This window comes from Geotrypetes seraphini, chromosome 9 (genome assembly GCF_902459505.1).
Source record: "Geotrypetes seraphini chromosome 9, aGeoSer1.1, whole genome shotgun sequence".
In the NCBI taxonomy this organism is placed as follows: Eukaryota; Metazoa; Chordata; class Amphibia; order Gymnophiona; family Dermophiidae; genus Geotrypetes; species Geotrypetes seraphini.
The window spans coordinates 179041883-179060223 of record NC_047092.1 but is presented as its reverse complement, the minus strand read 5'-3'; the positions used below and the strand labels follow the sequence as shown (position 1 = coordinate 179060223).

General features: G+C 45.8%; 1 protein-coding gene across 13 annotated transcripts in view; it reads left to right on the top strand.

Annotated features, from left to right (window-relative positions):
- Nucleotides 1–18341, top strand: part of DLG1 (discs large MAGUK scaffold protein 1) — a 329809-nt gene that overhangs the window by 189987 nt on the left and 121481 nt on the right. For 7 of the 13 annotated variants that reach the window (XM_033958209.1, XM_033958208.1, XM_033958207.1 and 4 more), the window contains one exon: nt 6134–6270. In XM_033958209.1, the coding sequence (XP_033814100.1) occupies nt 6134–6270 (137 nt within the window). Of the gene's footprint in view, nt 1–6130; nt 6271–18341 lie in introns of all 13 variants that reach the window. The other 6 variants (XM_033958212.1, XM_033958211.1, XM_033958206.1 and 3 more) reach the window with 1 other exon arrangement.

Sequence of the window (18341 nt, the reverse complement as noted above, 5' to 3'; positions counted from 1 at the left end):
TGAGTATGTCTGGCTTTTACAGTTGTTTGAACTTCAGGTTCTGTTTGGGAGTCTTAGTACTGTGGGTTCGGTCATCATACATTTAAGGTATGGATATTTTATTGAGGCTAAGTTTTATGACTAGAAATCCATGGAGGGAGCCGGGACTTCCCGCCCTTTGCATGCACGCGCTTTGTTTCCTTGTTGGTTACAGCGCAGCAGTAGCGATTCGATTTCATGCTCGTACTTGTTCTCTTTGTTGGGTTTCAGTGCAGCAGTAGTCCTGTTTATTCTGAGGCTCTCTTTCATCAGTGTTTGTCACGGCCATGTGCAGCTGATTGTGCAGGTGCCGGTTTATAGCAGCGCGCATGAGATGGGATATGTTTTTTCCGGTGCTGTGGGCCGTTCTTCTGGTTATTCCCCGAGTCTGATTTTCTTTCAATGCAAGCCGCGGCAGGGTAAATTTTGCGGGGCTCGAATCCAACTATGTTTCTAGGAGCTTTGATGCAGCGGCCACGTGTCGGCAAGAATCAGGCGTGCGCATGGGTCTCTGGCGATGGCGGGAGAGCTGCAGCGTTCCGGTAGTTTGTTTCCAGCTGACTTTGGTCATGGTATGCCGGGGCTTCTCTTCTTTCCGGTTCAGACAAGTTGTATGTGTTTCACCAGCTTTGGGACAAGCTTGGGCAGCTTTATATGTCTTATGTCTGTGTTCCTGCTGTACTCCCTTGAAGGAAGCTGCTTGTTTAATCGGACTCTGGGGTTAGCACTCAAGGGGTTTACCAGAGAGACTCTGACCTATGCTAGGTCACCCAGTCTCGGTTTGTCTCCAGACTGGGGCGACATACGGCAACTCACGGCACAGTGAGATCAGCAGTAAGATAGTGCCCTGTATTTCACACAGGTATCTCATTGTCTCTCTTGGGGTCCCTGCAGATTGAGCCTTTGTCTATTGGTAACTGTCCTTGTTTGGGCCTCTGTGCTGAGCTGCATGTGTCTAGTAGTGGCACAGGATATTTATGCCTAAAGGTAGTACAAGCAGTTTCCAAGTTCGGGCTGTCTCTATGGTCATAATGACACTGCGCATATTCCTGCGGCCAGGACTCTCTTTCTCTATTTCTGAGGGGGCCTGGACTTCAGATTTCCATGCTTATCACGCTGGTTTCTCCTGTCACCATTTTCTCATGGCACATGCTAGACGGGCCCCCCAACCAGACAGAAAAGGCTGTACAGCTCCTTTTAACCAGGAGCCAGTTACCTATTCTATCAAACCCATGGAGGTTCACGCACTATGTGGCTGTTAGCCTCATCCCTGAAGCTCTCATTAACGATATGAGCTTTGTCTGATACCTGTAAGGATGCTGTTGTTTTCCACGGGGCGGTAGATGCAGCATCTTGATTGAGTCTAGTACATATTCACTTTAAAGGACATACGTATTTCGCTCATGTTGCATGGGGTTAGTACTGTTTTCATGGTTCCAGTATATTCCTCTTTACATTGTGAACCTTGATTTTTCCAAGGAGAATCTTCTTGCAGATCCTACAGTCTTATTCTGCCATTCCCTGACCTTCTGCACTTCATTCTGAGGGGATCTTGACTTCTTCCAATGACTCTTCAGGCTTTCTCATGAGGGAGAAGACACTATAATGTCAGGTCAGAGGGCTGTGAAGATTTTTCAGGATGCTTGCATCTTTGCATTCTCCTCAGGTTTTCCAGTTCGTTCTTGGAGTCTCTATGTTTTGTGTTTCCCTTTTCAGTGTTACTGGTCCTCAGGACGGTTCTTGTAGTTCTTCGGGAACTAAGGGACGTTGTTCCACTTACCGCATGGTGCCCGAGATAGGGGGCATTGGGCAGGTTGGATCCCATTCTGCTGAATTAGTTTCTCGGGGTTACACATTTCTGCAGACAACCTGGGAGTATATTTACATTTTCTCTATGGACTCCGAATCGGCACTTGGTTTGCCTGCCTCTCTTGGAGCGGCGCTTTCGGTTTTGGCACATGCCATTTTGCCTACCCAAGGCTTCACGAACGTTTTAGGTGATGTGGGCGATGGTACCGTTTTGGCGCTACCAGGCGATTCATCTAATTTCTTCTTGACTGCCTGCTTGATTCGGACGACTTCCAGTCGGGCCATTTGACTGACATGAAAAGGGTGATATCTTTTCCTCAGTTCTTTACACGTGCATCTTTGAATTTGCACAGCACTCTTTTCTCCTGTACTATTTATAGGTATATCGGGGTGATGTTTTTATTCATATAGGAGAGACATGTTTTTCTTTCTGGAGACTATGCGTGGGGTCTCGGTCTCAGATTGGTATTCTTCTTCGCTTACCATGACCAAGAGTATGGGATTCTGTACAGTTTCTGGGATCCATATTGCTGACTCCACTGGGGACTTCGGCTTGCTTTCCCCTTCTTACGCTACAGCAGTCGCTTTTGTTCCGGTGGCTTCCGGTATCTCAGGGCTCCAATTATTTGGTATGCTCCTCCTGCATCCCTCTGTATGATTTGGTGGCTCAGCGCGATTTGTCTTTTCAAGGCATTCCTCGGTCTTTGCTGGACTAGCTCATGACCACCGACCATCCCGGGCTGTCGGGTTGGGGAGCTCGGTGGCTTCCATCCTCAGCTCCAGGAGTCTGGTCTTCAGAGGCGACTCAGTACTTGTTCATTCTTCTACTCTTGAGCAGGGTCAGGCTACCTTTCTGGAGCTTCTGATCATTCTTCCGGATTGCCGCTGAGGGTCCTTTTGGTCAGTATTATGATGGGGGTATTTCTCTACAGCTTGGGCAGTAGGTGTTGTACTCAGTTGGCAGGTGAAGTTGGTCTGCTTCAATGGGTGGACTCTCATCTTCGTCTTCTGTTGGCAGATCCTTTTATGGATCGGGATAAGAGTTTGGATAGACTTTCTCTCCGCGGAATCTGAGCATGGCCCATTTCTTATATGTTACAGTGTACAGCTCTGTGTACGCTCTGGAAAGTGTGCATGTTAGTAATAGTGTAATCTTCTGCATCCTGGATATTGAGATTTGTGGCTCAGGCGTTCTAGCTCTTTTTATGGACGTGAGATCTCCTTGACCTAGACCTCATGACCTCGTCTCTCAATTCTAAGCTTCCTAGCTTCTTCGGCGGGCCCAGGGAATGGGAGTTAGAGGGGGTAGCTGCATGGCTCCTTTCTCGCCTCTGCCTTCTCTTTTTCAGTGTTTTCCGCTGGTTGATGATGGCTTGGATTTGCCATCTCGAGCTCGCTTTCCGGGCACAGTATTTGTAGAATCTCTGGATTGGCGGTGCCATCCTTACTATGCGGATTTGTTGAGTCTTTCGACAGCCGGACTAAGAAGCTTCCTGGTATCTCCGGCTTTGCTCGCCTAGGGTCCGATCAACATGGATATTTGTACTACTTTAGTATTACGACCTAGTTTTTTGAAAAATCTTGGCTGGCGTGTAAGGATTATGCGAAGCAGAGAGTGGGCATTAATGGGAAGTTCTCCGACTGAGAGATAGTGACTAGTGGTGTACCCCAGGGCTCAGTACTTGGACCGATCCTTTTTAATATTTATATCAATGACTTGGAAAACGGAACATCCAGTGAGATCATCAAGTTTGCAGATGACACAAAACTCTGCCGGGCAATCAGATCGCAGGAGGATAGTGAGGAACTCCAGAGCGATTTGTGTCGGTTAGAAAAATGGGCGGAGAAATGGCAGATGAAGTTCAACGTGGAGAAATGCAAGGTAATGCATTTAGGCAGTAAGAATAAGGAATACGAGTACAGAATGTCAGGTGCAAGTCTGGGAAAAAGTGTACAAGAAAGGGATCTGGGTGTACTGATAGATAGGACCCTGAAGCCGTCAGCACAATGCGCGGCAGCGGCAAAGAAGGCAAATAGAATGTTGGGCATGATAAAGAAAGGAATCTCGAGTAGATCGGAGAAAGTTATAATGCCGCTTTATAGGGCAATGGTCAGACCCCACTTGGAATACTGCGTCCAACATTGGTCTCCCTACCTAAAGAAGGATATAAAACTGCTGGAGAGGGTGCAGAGACGAGCAACCAAACTAGTGAAGGGTATGGAGAAACTGGTATATGAGGATCGACTTAAAACACTGGGATTGTTCTCCCTTGAGAAAAGGAGACTGCGTGGGGATATGATCGAGACCTTCAAAATACTGAAAGGAATCGACAAAATAGAGCAGAGAAGATTATTTACATTGTCCAATTTGACACGGACAAGAGGACATGAAATGAAGCTAAGGGGGGACAAGTTCAGGACTAATGTCAGAAAGTTCTGCTTCACACAGAGAGTGGTTGGCATCTGGAATACTCTCCCAGGGGAGATTATTGCAGAATCGACAGTCCTAGGCTTCAAAAGCAAACTAGATGCATATCTCCTTGAGAGAGGCATATAAAGTATGGTTGGCTATAAAATAAACCAGGTGTATACCTGGCAGGGCCTCCGCGTGTGCGGATCGCCGGACTTGATGGACCGAAGGTCTGATCCGGAGATGGCGCTTCTTATGTTCTTATGTTCTCTTATCCAGGTGCTACGGACGTCTTCTCCTGTGGCTTCTGCTTCCTTTTGGAGGTTTTTCCTTTCTTGGGTGCTTCTTAACGTTTGAACCACTCCAGAGTTCCTTTTTGGCACAGGTGTATTGCCGAGGGCTTAGCGTTCAATTCCCTTCAGCTTCTAGTGCCATTCTTAGCTTGTTACATGGGCTAGGTATATTGCTCTTCGCTTACTTCTCAGCTTCATGTAGTTCAAGTCCTAAACAGAGTGCGCCTCTTAGAAAGCCCAGTTTGGAGTACAATCTTCACGTACTTCTTCTCAGTATACCGAAGGCTTCATTTCATCCTTGTCTTTTGGGACTCTAAAGGGCTGTGCCGTTGAACATGGGGTTTCTTGTGGCCATGGCTTCAGCTCTGCAGTTTTCTATGTTGCAGGCCTTGTTCAACGGGGATGCCTATTTCTGATTTCCGAAATATGGGGTATCAGTTTGGATGGTACCATTATTTCTTTCTAGGGGGGTGTCATCCTTTCTTTTATGTCATGCTCGCTTTTCCTTCCTTCTTCCTGGGAGGGGAAATTGGGAGCAGTGCTTTTATTCACTGCATTTTTTGATATGTACGTAGCGTTCTCTGTGAGCTCGGTTTCTTACGACTTTTAGTTGTTTATATCTCCTTTTTGCATTCTTCAAGGGACACCTCAAACGTTTGGTGGCGTCCGAAGCCTCCATCGCTCAGTGGGTCCAGGAGGACATTCTTTATGCTTGCTTGCTGGCAGGGAAGCGGTTGGCGAAAGAACTTCATGACCATTCCGCTGGAGCAATGGCTACTTCTTGGGCTCGGCCCAGAGGTTTTTTTCCTTGGAGGAGATTTGTCTCGCGGCTAATTGGTCTTCCGAGCGTGCTTTCTCTCCCCATTTCTGCTTGGATGTGGGGGCGCATGCGGTAGGGGCGTTTTGTGCTTCGGTTGTTGTGGAGACGGCGTTTGCTTCCCACCCAGATTGAGGATTGCTTTGCTACATCCCATTGGTCTCTGGATTCATCTGCTGCTGTTGCTAGGGAAGGAAAAATTATGTTCTTACCTGTTAATTTTCTTTCCCTTAGACGCAGCAGATGAATCCAGAGCCCCACCCTTTCTGGATATTGTCTCTCGGTTTTTTCTTTTGCAACTTTCGCAGTTTGTTATTATGGCAGGTTGTTTTCTGTATTATTGCATTTTGAGATTTGTTATGGGAAAGAAGTTTTTTACATGCTATGCCTATTGCTGGTTATGTGTGCTTGGGCAAGGAGCTATACTGATGAGACAGGAGGAGTGCCAGCCAATAGGACCACCTGTTAATCAGTTTCTTTATCTCCGCCTGCTGGTAGATGTGAGCTATCCCATTGGTCTCTGGATTCATCTGCTGTGTCTAAGGGAAAGAAAATTAACAGGTAAGAACATAATTTTTCCATATGTGTACTTTTAACCTAAATTTGTTGACATTCTAATAAACTAATTGTCCTTATAGTGGTTTGACTTGGGTCCCTTCCCACTCCCTTTTTTACTTATAGCTATAACAGAGTTGGTCCAAATTATTATCATAAGATTTTCAAATAATTTTCTTTGAATTCTAGATGATCTTGAATTTAAAACAGTTTCCTCTTCTTTTCAAGCAGGTCTTGGGTTCAGCATAGCAGGAGGTGTTGGAAATCAGCATATTCCTGGGGATAATAGCATCTATGTAACCAAAATTATTGAAGGAGGTGCAGCACACAAAGATGGCAGACTTCAAATTGGAGACAAGCTTCTAGCAGTAAGCAGTACTCTTAAGTTTGCTTTGTATTGCGCATTCCAGCAAATCATTGTCAGTCTTTGGTTGTATGTCATAGTATAGGTTTAATAAATAGTATGTGTAAAGGAGACCGGGTAACATAGATTGCCCAATGGAAAGTAAGCTGATTTAGTTCTCCATTTCCTTCTGTCATCACAGATGAAGGGACCTTTTTGATAGATGATAGTATATTGAAACAAAATATGGAAGATATTCTCGGGGAAAAGAGCACTGACATCTACTGTAACAGCCCAAGCTAGAATTTTAAATAAATTAATATTAAGAGGCACAACCTGATTGCTTAGCATTATCAGTTTTGTTGTATTATAGCTGTTGAAGAAAAACATGTATACTTGTCTATCAATTATATTTAACCTATTTTTTAAAGCAATACTCCTTTATAGAAGAGGATTTGCTTTGCTTAGAAATAACATTGGAGGGAGGCTTCCCAGCAAGATTTGCCCTTGAACCCTCTCTCAAACAATGTAACGCTTAGCGCTGTAAGCAGTTTCAGAGCTACTGGGCTGTCTGTGCTAATCTTGTATACTGCAACATTAGCACAGTTACTACCACTTCTATTAATAGCCCGTAAGTTTTGAAACTGTTTATGCTGTTGACATTTGAGATGGAGCAGCATGCCAATTTTAGGGAGCATGTGGGCCAGGGTTTTGCCACTCTAAACCAGGGGTGTCCAACCTTTTGGCTTCCCTTCTAGGGCCACACAAACACTAACATTAGCTGATGAGCAAAAAAAAAGGTTGAGCAGGTAACAAATTTGCAATCACTAATATAGAAGATGTACGTATCTAATAATAAACCTTCATTAAAGGGATACTGTGGAGAGGAACCCAAAAAAGAAGTAATACTTACCCTGAGTGATCCTCCACATACACCGCTGACAGTAAGAGCAGCCACAGGCTTCCGCATCCCCATTCTGATGAGCAGGGATGCGCGCTCCTGGTTCTCCCATTCACTTCTATTACAGCTACAGTGAGCCTCTTCAAAGCGGGGATGCTGAATCAGCTGTCAGCAGTGCACGTGGAGGATCGTTTAATCAGGGTAAATATTACTGTTTTTTTGGGCCTCCCACTTTGAGCTTAGGCTCCCTCAAACTGAATATTTTTCCTGCTGTAGCTAGTAGGGATCCCCAAGCCTCACCAACTGCCAGCCACTTCCTCCCCCTCCAACTTTCTAAGTTCTGCTGCTGGCAGCAATATTGCAAAGCTGCTGCCTTCCCTCCTCCCTGTCCCCCCTTGGCTTTAATGCATGCATGAAAGCAGGGGCAGCTTAAGGATATTTTCATTGGCTGCCAAGCTTGGAGATTTTGAGTTACCAGACTGAAGGAAGATGTCTTCAGTTGGCAGGGCTTAGGAATCCTCACTAGCTCAAGTATTTATAAATTGCATTCAGGCAGGGAGAAACTTTGGTGCCCAGCCACTAATTTTGGGCTTCAGTCCCTCCCCCAAATCAGCTGTAGATGACTACGCCACTGAATACAAAAATAATTGTGATGCACATATCCCAAAGCTAATATATTCCAGTTAATAAATTCAAAATAAAACAATTTTTCTACCTTCTTGTCTGGATGTTTTGTTTTTCCATCATCTTGGTCCCAGTTTCTCTTTCTGCTTTTTCTCTATCTTCAACTAATTCTCTTTCCAGTGTCTGCTGTCCATTTTATTCTCCTCTTCTGTCATTCCATTTCCTTCTTTTGCCTATCTCCAACGTATTGATTTTTCCCTTTCACCTTTCTTAACTTTTTCTTTTCTGCCTCTGTCCACTCAAATCTTGCCTTCTTTCTCACCCTTCTTTTTAAATGTTCAGTTAACTCTCAATTCTCCATCTTCTCTGTCCGTAGCTCTCCCATTTACCATCTCACTCCTTTCCCTCTCAAATCTTGCCTTCCTTTCTCACCCTTCTTCTTTTTAAATGCTCAGCTCCCTCTCAATTCTCCATCTTCTCTGTCCCTAGCTCTCCCATTTACCATCTCACTCCTTTCCCACTCAAATCTTGCCTTCCTTTCTCACCCTTCTTCTTTTTAAATGCTCAGCTCCCTCTCAATTCTCCATCTTCTCTGTCCCTAGCTCTCCCATTTACCATCTCACTCCTATCCCACTCAAATCTTGCCTTCCTTTCTCACCCTTCTTCTTTTTAAATGTTCAGCTACCTCTCAATTCTCCATCTTCTCTCAGTCTCAAGCTCTCCCATTTCCCATCTCATTCCTTTCCCAGCCTCCTAGTCCCTTTTATCTACTCCCCACTACCACATTTCTACCACTGTACTCACTGCTCTCTCACTCATCTTGTCATCTCCCTTTTGACCTCATCCACATAGCTCACCACTTTCAGAATCCCCCTCCCTCTTTCCACTGGTCAGGCTATAACTCCCTCTCCCTTTCTTTCCATCCCCTAGCATCATTTTATCCCAACTCTTCCCTCCTGCCCTTCCATGGTTCCATCTCTCCTCTTATCTCCGTGGTCCAACATTTTGCTACCTCTCTTTTCTGTTTTTCTTCTTTCCTCCCCCCTTGATGCTGAACAATGAAATGGAGAAAAAAAAAGAGATGCTGTATCTCTCTGCCTTCCATCCACAGGCCTAACATTTCTCCCTCCCTCCCATCCCCAGATCCAACTTCTCTTCCTTTCTCTTCCCAACTGCCCCCCCATCCCATCTCTCCCCCTGCCTGCCTCCCTTCCCCAGGTCCACCATTTCTTTCTTTCTCTTCCCAACAGTTCTCCCTTCAAGTATCTCTTTCCCTCTTCCTCCACACCACCCCAGGTCCAACTTCTCTCCCTTCAGATCATTGCCCACCATCTCTCTCTGTCCTCTGTTTCTGGTCCCATAAACTCTCCCCCCACGCCCAATACGGCACTTCTTTTAATACCTTCCCTCCCAAAAAAAAATTCCAGGAGGCTTCCTCGGCCCAGCATATTCTCCCCCTTCTCTCTGCGCCCATGAATCTCTATCTCACTCCTCTCCCACCACCATGTCCAATAATTCTCTCTCTGTCTCCGTCCCTTCTCTCTCTGCCCAACAGTTCTCTTTCTTTATCTCCCCAATTGCACCATCTCTTTCCCTCTCTGATACCCAATTCTCCCTTTCCATTATCTCCCTCGCCTCTGCATCTCTTTTCCTTACTCCCTCTATTCTTCCATCTTATGGCTCACGCTCCCCTCTATCTTTCCCTCCCTCTCAAGCCCCAACACACCCGTCTCCTTCCCTTCTGTGCTGCGGGTGTTTACTGTCCTGCCTGCTCCCTCCTCTGATCTGGAAGCGTTCCCTCTGATGTCGCGATGTCAGAGGGAACACTTCCGGGTCAGCCGCAAGAGGCACATAGGATCCGCTGCCCGCAGCTTTGAGTAAACGCTGCAGCAAGATGGAGGAGGGAGCCAGCAGAGGAAAACACCGCACTACCTCGAAGGAACCTCCAGCCAAGGCAGGTGGTCCGGTTTCAGACGCGGATCCATCCTTGCTGGCTTCTTTCCAGACAATGTTAGAGAAGCAGTTTATTCAGTTCCTTACAAATATGGGACCCAAACTGCTTCCTCTTATCCAGCCTGGGCATTCAGCAGACTCCCACGAGGTCGAGCCGCTTCCTTTGCATCAGTCTGAGCTTACACACTCTTTGCAGGGAGCAGAGTCTCTGCGAGTGTCTGGTCTGGTATCCAAGCACGTGAAGCAAGGAGCAGATTCTTTGCAAGTGCCTCGACAGGAATCCTCACACTCTATACAAGGAGCAGAGTCTTTGGGAGTGCATCGAGGTTCCTCCATCAAGCCTCGGGAGCTTCGATCTACAGCCTCCAGTCCTATCCATTCTTTGATGGGGAATCTGCATTATCAATACAGAGTACTACCATTCGGCCTGGCCTCGTCTCCCAGAGTGTTCACCAAGTGCCTGGTAGTGGTAGCAGCAGCTCTAAGGAATCATGGTCTTCAAGTGTTTCCCTACCTCGATGACTGGCTCATCAAAGATTCCACATCTCAAGGGGATATTGTAGCAACCTGACAGACTACCTGGTTCCTACAAAGTTTGGGATTCGAGATCAATTTTCCCAAATCTCAGCTTCAACCCTCACAGACTCTACAATTCATTGAAGCTGTTCTGGACACTGTCCAACTCAGAGCATTCCTTCCGCAACAACGACTGGAAGCTCTTCTTCAACTCTGTCAAACAGTGTCTTCCTGCTCTTCCATCTCAGCAAGACACATGATGGTACTTTTGGGTCACATTGCCTCTACAGTACACATGACTCCTTTTGCCAGACTTCACCTCAGAATTCCTCAGTGGACCCTGGCATCTCAATGGACGCAAGTTTGCGACCCTCCTTCTCGACACATTTCAGTCACTCCTTCATTGAAGAAGTCTCTCCGTTGGTGGATGCTCTCTTCCAATCTTTTCAGAGGCTTGCTTTTTCCAAATGCCCCCTCATCAGAAGGTCCTCACGACAGACTTTTCGACCTACGCTTGGGGCACTCATCTCGATGGTCTCCATACTCAAGGCCACTGGACCAGTACGGATCGTCAATGTCACATAAATTGTTGGAACTTAGAGCGATTTTCAAGGCTCTCAACGCTTTTCAACATTTTTTTCATGACCAGGTAGTCCTCATCCGGACGGACAACCAAGTCGCCATGTATTATGTCAACAAACAGGGAGGGACGGGATCTGCCTCCCTTTGTCAAGAAGCTCTGAAGGTTTGGGACTGGGCAATCCGCCTCAACACCTTCCTCAAAGCTGTCTACATTCAAAGGGCGAAGAATTGCTTGGCAGACAATTTAAGTCGTCTTCTGCAACCTCACAAATGGACACTCAATTCCTCGCCTCTTCGTCACATTTTTTCACAGTGGGGAACGCCTCAGATAGACCTCTTTGCGGCTCCCCACAACTACAAACTGCCTCAGTTCTGCTCCAGGATATACTCTCCTCATCGCCTCAAGGCAGATGCTTTTCTTCTGAAATGGACGAATCTTTTCCTATATGCATTTCCTCCATTTCCTCTCATTCTCAAGACTCTGGTTAAGTTGAAGAACAATCATGCCACCATGATTCTAATAGCTCCTCGGGGCCGAGACAACCTTCTACTTCAACTCAGCAGCAGGGAGCCATACCTTCTATCAGTTTTTCCTTCTCTGCTTACACAGAGTCAAGGATCTCTGCTTCATGCCAACCTGCAGTCTCTACACCTGACAGCTTGGTATCTCTCAACATAACCCCTCTTCAGTTTTCTCAATCTGTAACAGATGTTTTAGAAGCTTCTAGGAAACCTACCACTAGACAATGCTTTCACCAAAAATGGACTAGATTTTCTACGTGGTGTTCCTCTCATCATAAGGAGCCTCAGCATTCCTCCTTACCTTCTGTTTTGGAATACCTGTTGCACTTATCCAATTCTGGCCTCAAGTCTACATCTATCCGAGTCCATCTCAGTGCAATTGTGGCTTTCCATCAGCCTATTGAAGGGAAACCCCTCCCTGCGCATCCAGTGGTTTCCAAATTCATGAAAGAACTCTTCAATGTCAAAACTCCTCTCAAACCGCCTCCTGTGGTTTGAGACCTCAATGTTGTCCTTACTCAATTAATGAAGCCTCCATTTGAACCAATTGATAAGGCTCATCTGAAGTATCTCACTTGGAAAGTGGTGTTTCTCATCGCACTCACTTCTGCTCGACAAGTCAGTGAGCTGCAAGCTTTAGTTGCTGACCCACCATTCATGGTGTTCCATCATGACAAAGTGGTTCTTCATACTCATCATAAATTCCTCCCTAAGGTGGTTTCGGAATTTCATCTCAACCAATCCATTATTCTTTCAGTGTTTTTTCCAAAGCCTCATTCTCATCCTGGAGAATCAGCTCTTCATACTCTGGACTGTAAACGTGCTTTGGCCTTCTACTTGGAACGCACCAAGCCTCACAGAACTGCTCCTCAACTTTTTGTTTCCTTCGATCCAAATAAGTTGGGCCATCCTATTTCTAAGCGTACCATCTCCATCTGGATGGCGGCTTGTATCTCTTTCTGCTATGCCCAGGCTGGATTACCCCTTCACAGTAAAGTCATAGCCCATAAGGTTAGAGCTATGGCAGCTTCAGTAGCTTTCCTCAGATCTACACCTATTGAGGAAATTTGTAGAGCTGCTACTTGGTCCTCGGTTCATACCTTCACTTCTCACTATTGTCTGGATACTTTCTCCAGATGGGATGGACAGTTTGGCCAAACAGTATTACAAAATTTATTCTCCTAAATTGCCAACAGTCCCACCATCCCATTCTAGTTAGCTTGGAGGTCACCCATATGTGAGAATACCTGCCTGCTTGTCCTGGGATAAAGCACAGTTACTTACCGTAACAGGTGTTATCCAGGGACAGCATGCAGCTATTCTCACAACCCACCCACCTCTCCTGGTTGGCTTCTGTGCTAGCTATCTGGACTGAGGAGACGCGCCCTGCACTGGGCGGGAAGGCACTCGCGGTGCGTGCGACTCGAAACTTTGAGTTTCTTCAAGTAAGTCTGCTTGTGAGGTGTCCGCATCCGGGCTCCGTCGATGACGTCACTCATATGTGAGAATAGTTGCCTGTTGTCCCTGGATAACACTTGTTACGGTAAGTAACTGTGCTTTCTCTCCCCCTCTGCTCTCTTTCCTCCTTCTGTCACCCTGTCCCTGGTCGGCAGTGCAGCACATAAGCAAGGTCATAATGAGCTTTTTCGGGCAACAGCATTCACAATTCGCTGCTGTTGCCAGCTTTGGGCCACCATCTCTGTCTGGTCCTGCCTTCATGGAAATAGGAAGGAGGAAGGCCCCAAGCCGGCAACAGCAGTGAATTGTAAACGCTGTTGTTGCCTGAAGAAGTTAATGACACCAGGCTTTGGAGCACCCGGGACAGACTGCTTCTCCTCCTCCTCCCCCCCCCCTTGTTATGCCACTGGCCAAATGTTACTTTTCAGCAGGGCTCCGCATGGCATATGTTCCCACAAGCTGCTGGCAGCTGCTCTGAAGTTTTCCCTCTGCTGCAACTTCCCGTTTCCAACAGGGCAGATTGCCGCAGAGGGAACGCTTCGAGGCAGCCACCAGCAGCTTGTGAGAAACAGCTGCCGTGTCGGGGCCCCACTGAAAAGTAACAGATCGGGAAACGAGGGAGATAGAGAGAAGGGGAAGAGAAGTTCAGACCGCGGGGCCCCCTGGATCTGTACATAAGAATAGCCATACAGGGTCAGACCAATGGTCCATCTAACCCAGTATCCTGCCTCAACAGTGGCCAATCCAGGTCACAAGTACCAGTCAGAAACCCAAATGGTAGTTATTTTTCTCAGACTTTCAACTCTACCTCATCACTTTTTCCTCTTAGCTGTTTATACTGTATTCTCTTTTTGTACCTTCCTATCTGGAGTTTGCTCTCCAATTCTACCTTCCTAGGCTAGTACCTTAATTTCCCTTTCCCCCTTACCTCCATAGCCCAATCCACTTTTCTTCCTCTCTCCATCCACTGGGAAAGAGAATAGATATTGTTTTTTACATTAAAACGTAAATATGCACTTGCGTTGATGCCACCTCCCATCAGTAAAAATCTGGACAGCAGGAGGAGTAGTAACTACAAGAGACAAACACTTTTTCTTACCACTGTGAAACAACCCCAACACGGGTAGCTCAAACCCTGTCTTTACACAGACGACGTGAGCAATAAAACTGGACTGTCTGATATAATCATACTTAATTCTCTTTCTTGCTTTCCCATTCCTTTTATTCGTTTTCTCTGCCTCACCTCTCTTGCCTGTCACCCCTTACGAAGCAATAAAGGAGAGAGAAACAGGGGGTTCAGGGCAGCTGTCCAGTTTGTCTTCCCCTAACACTGGCTCTGGAGGGGGGGAGGTTGGGGGGGGAGAAGAGTCCTTGCCGATCTCAGACCTTCCTTCTTTGGCTGTCCGGCATGCAATGAACTGTGTGTGCACAAGGTAGGAAGGCGAAGAGAGAAGAAGTTCCAGTGCAGCATGTGTTGACGTATAGTAACCCTACGCATCGAGCCCCCCTGAACTCCTCGGGTCTGAGGCACGTGCCTACTGGGCCTACCCTTTAATCCGGCCCTGAGTGCAAGATGGCCACAGAAGGAGAGATGGGAGTGTATGTGTTAATGCCTGCTATGGCCTATTAATTATGTAAACCAACAGGCGGCACTAGGAGACATTAGCAACAGTTCTTTCTTACCATTCTTTCCTGTGACAAACACATACTGTGGTTCTGGTGTGATACTGTGGTACAGTACAGTGCAAGAAGGAAAGAAAGAAACTGATAGAGTAAAATACACAAAAGAAGAGGGCGAGAGAATGAGTTGAAGCTGATGATGAGGAAGTAGAGCAGGAGTACTTAGTCAGAAACAGAGTATATGAGATAAAGGCCAAACTGACCTATCTTATAAAGTGATTATGGTTGTAACAGCTACTTCATTCAGGGTTTTCTCAAAGCTTTCATTCAGTGTTATAACAATACAGATCAGAAATTCAGGAGAGAGGGGGAAGAAAAAGAAAAAGCATCACAAATAAACTTGGTTTGTATTGGAAATTATGGGGTAAGAAGAAAGTCAGTCCAAGGGGCAGAAAAGTTTAAGAGGGAAGGGGGTAGAAATATAGACCATATGGTTTTTATCTGCTTTCATTTTTCTATCTAGTCTGCCTGTTCATGCCACCTACCTATCCCTCTCTTAGAGATCCAATGTACTTGTCTCAGACTTTGAGTTCAAATACAGTTTATCTCCACTATCTCTGGGAGAATGTTCCATGCATTCACCACCCTTTCTGTGAAAAATTATTTTTTGAGGTTACTTCTGACTCTATCCCCTTTTACCTTCATCCTATGCCTCCTCATTTCAGAGTTTCCTTTCAATTGAGTATTTAAGTATTTAAATGTCAATATCATATCTCCCTTCTCCCGTGTTTCCTCTAAAGTATACATATTGAGATCTTTGTCCCATATGCTTTATGATGACCACTGACCATTTTAGTAGCCATACTCTGAACAGATTCCATCCTGTTTTTGAAGGTGCGGTCTCCAGAATTGTAAACCATATTCTAATTTAGATCTCACCAGAGCCTTTTACATGGGCACCATTACCTCCTTTTTTTTCTACTGGCTATTCCTTTCCCTATGCACCCAAGCATCCTTCTAGCTTTCACTGTCACCTTTTCTACCTGTTTGGCCACCTTAAGATCATTATATACTGTTATACCCATGGAGCATCAGGGTGGGAGTGAAAGAGGGCATGGAAAGATGCTTGAGAAAGGACAGGGAGACATCAAGCTATGAAGATAGGGGGAAAAGGGAGCAGATGCTGGGCTTCAATGGCAGAGGGAAGGAGGGAGTCACTGGAAATACAGGAACTAAGGGCTAGATTCACTAAGCCCATGGATCAGATCCGAGCTGATCTGTGGGTGGGGGGCTGATTCACGAAGCGTCCTCATGCAAATGAGGATGCTCGGAATCACACCTCCAACCAACTGCAGGGATTGCTGGATAGCGATCCCGATGCATGCGTAGACCATCTGTAGATGGTCTGCGCATGCTTACAGAGCAGCGACTTTTTTTTTATACACTTTTGACTATAGCAAGCCCATGGTTTTAACCGCTTTAAACCTGCGAGTTAAAACCACGGGTTCGCACTGTGGGGGAAGGCAGTAGCAGGGCAGCAATCGGAGCAGAGAGAGCAGGCGAGTCAGGGCAGAGAGAGAGAGAGAGCAGGAGAGGTGAGGGCAGGAGAGTCGGGGCAAAAGCAGGGCGGCAATCGGGGCAGAGAACAGGAGAGTCGGGGGCAGAGAGAGAGCTGGAAAGTCGAGGCAGAGAGAGCAGGAGAGTCAGGGCAGAAGCAGGGTGGCGATCGGGACAGAGAGAGCAGGAGAGTCGGGCAGAAGCAGGGCGGCGATCGGGGCAGAGAGAGAACAGGAGAGTTGGGGCAGAAGCAGGGCGGCAATCGGGACAGAGAGAGCAGGAGAGTCAGGGCAGAAGCAGGACGGCAATCCGGGCAGAGAGCAGGAGATGTAGTCGGAAACTACATGAGTGACTGGTCCCCAGCAGTCGCTTGTTTGTTAATCGGCCAGCCCACTCGGTGTTCCAGTTTTTGGTTAGTGAAACGCTGCCTGCCTACTTTACATTGTGTTTCCCCTCATTTGCATGCACGGATCGGATCAGATTGAAGAATGATCGGCCACTAGATTAGTGAATCGGGTCGGAGGGAAATCGGGTCACAAATCGATGGGCTTAGTGAATCTAGTCCTAAGTGGGAGGGGCCAAGGGTGGCAAGGAGATAAGAGAAGAAGATAATGAGTATCAAGGACTAAAAATGTGATAATGGAGAGTAGATGAAAGATAAAAGGAGTAGGATGCTAGGGAGGGAAATGGGAGAGTTGGGAGTATGAGGAGGAAATAGAAATATGGTAAATAGGTTCAAATTAAAATAAAAGATGAGAGAATGAAACTTAAGTAGACAGAACTAGAAAAGTAAAAATAGAAGACATAAATAAAAGGAAAGGATCAATATGCAAGAGACAGGTGTAATGAGGGAATGGAACCAAACAGAGGAGAGGAGAAAAGATAAAATAGCAGCTATTGGAAGGAGAATTAGCAGAAAATAGACAGGAAAGCAGAAAAGAGAAACTGGAACCAACATGATGAAAGAATAAAATGTCCAGACAATAAAGATAGAAAAACATTTTATTTTGAATTTATCAATTGAAATATGTTAGCTTTAGAAAATGTGCATAGCAGAGTCTTTGTATTGTGTCTTGTAGAAAAGAAAATGCATTTGTTTACAGTATATGCAGAGTGTAACTTCTTGTGATTCCCAGTTCATTTTTTGTCTACAAATTGGTTTTTCTAATTTGTGATCCTATGTTTTGTATTTGGTTAGGGTCTCTTGGTGTGTGGTAGTAATGGCAGATAGGGAGACAGGGAGGGACATTTTCTGCCCTGTTCCCCAGCCTAACACTTTCCCTGATCTTCACTGTAGCTGCCAAAGGGCTGCCTCTGAAAGTGACCAGAGCAGCTTGACAGTCAAATGCAGATGCTGACAGCTGAGCATTGGTAGAGTGTCTGCTTCTGTGGATCAGGGATGTTGCTGCTGACTTCCAAGTTTAGTAAAAGGGATTTCTGGCCTCCTTTTAGCTAAAGTATTTTGAGTTGAAGGGGTGGAGGGGAGTGCAAGGACAGAGAAAAAAATGTGTGCGTACCCAAAATTGGCAGTCTGGCTACTCATTGTTGGCTGAGCACTCCTAATATTGAGCAAGCACACTCATGTCCAAGAATGTGAAATTTATATTGTGTTTGGTACTCCCAATCATTTTGAAATGTTGGGGTTTATGCATTAGGGATATACAGAAAACTTGACTAGTTGATGACCCTTGAAGGCTGGAAGTAAGTCAAGGCTCTAGATCAGGGGTGTCCACACTTTTTTGGCTTGCAAGCTACTTTTAAAATGACTAAGTCAAAATGGTCTACCAAGAATAAAATTTTAAAAAACAGAAAGCATACTGTACGCAGAGAAAATGGTAATTATTATCTATATTCGGGGGGTTTTCAAAGAGGTCAAGGCAGATGACTTTAAATATGCAATGTCACCTCAGTAACAACTATGAAAAATATACCCCCTCCCCTTTTACTAAACTGTGATAGCGGTTTTTAGCACAGGGAGCTGCACTGAATGCCCCGTGCTGTTTCCAACGCTCATAGGTTCCCTGCGCTAAAAAACGCTATTGCGGTTTAGTAAAAGGGGGCCATAGTGCAAAATATAGACAGCAGATATAAATTCAGATATATTTTGATCACTAATTTTAAAATAAAATCATTTTTCCTACCTTTGCTCTCTGGTGATTTCATGAGTCTCTGGTTGCACTTCCTTCTTCTGACTGTAAATCCAATATTTCTTTTTCTTCCTTTTTTTCTTTCTGTCTCCTGCATGTTTCCTCTCCTCCAGACCTCATTCCATTCCCCAACTAACATCTCTCTCTGTCCCTCTGTGAGTCCAACTTTTTCTTCCTCCCTGCCCCCTCCCCTTTATTTCTTGCTTTCTCTTTCTT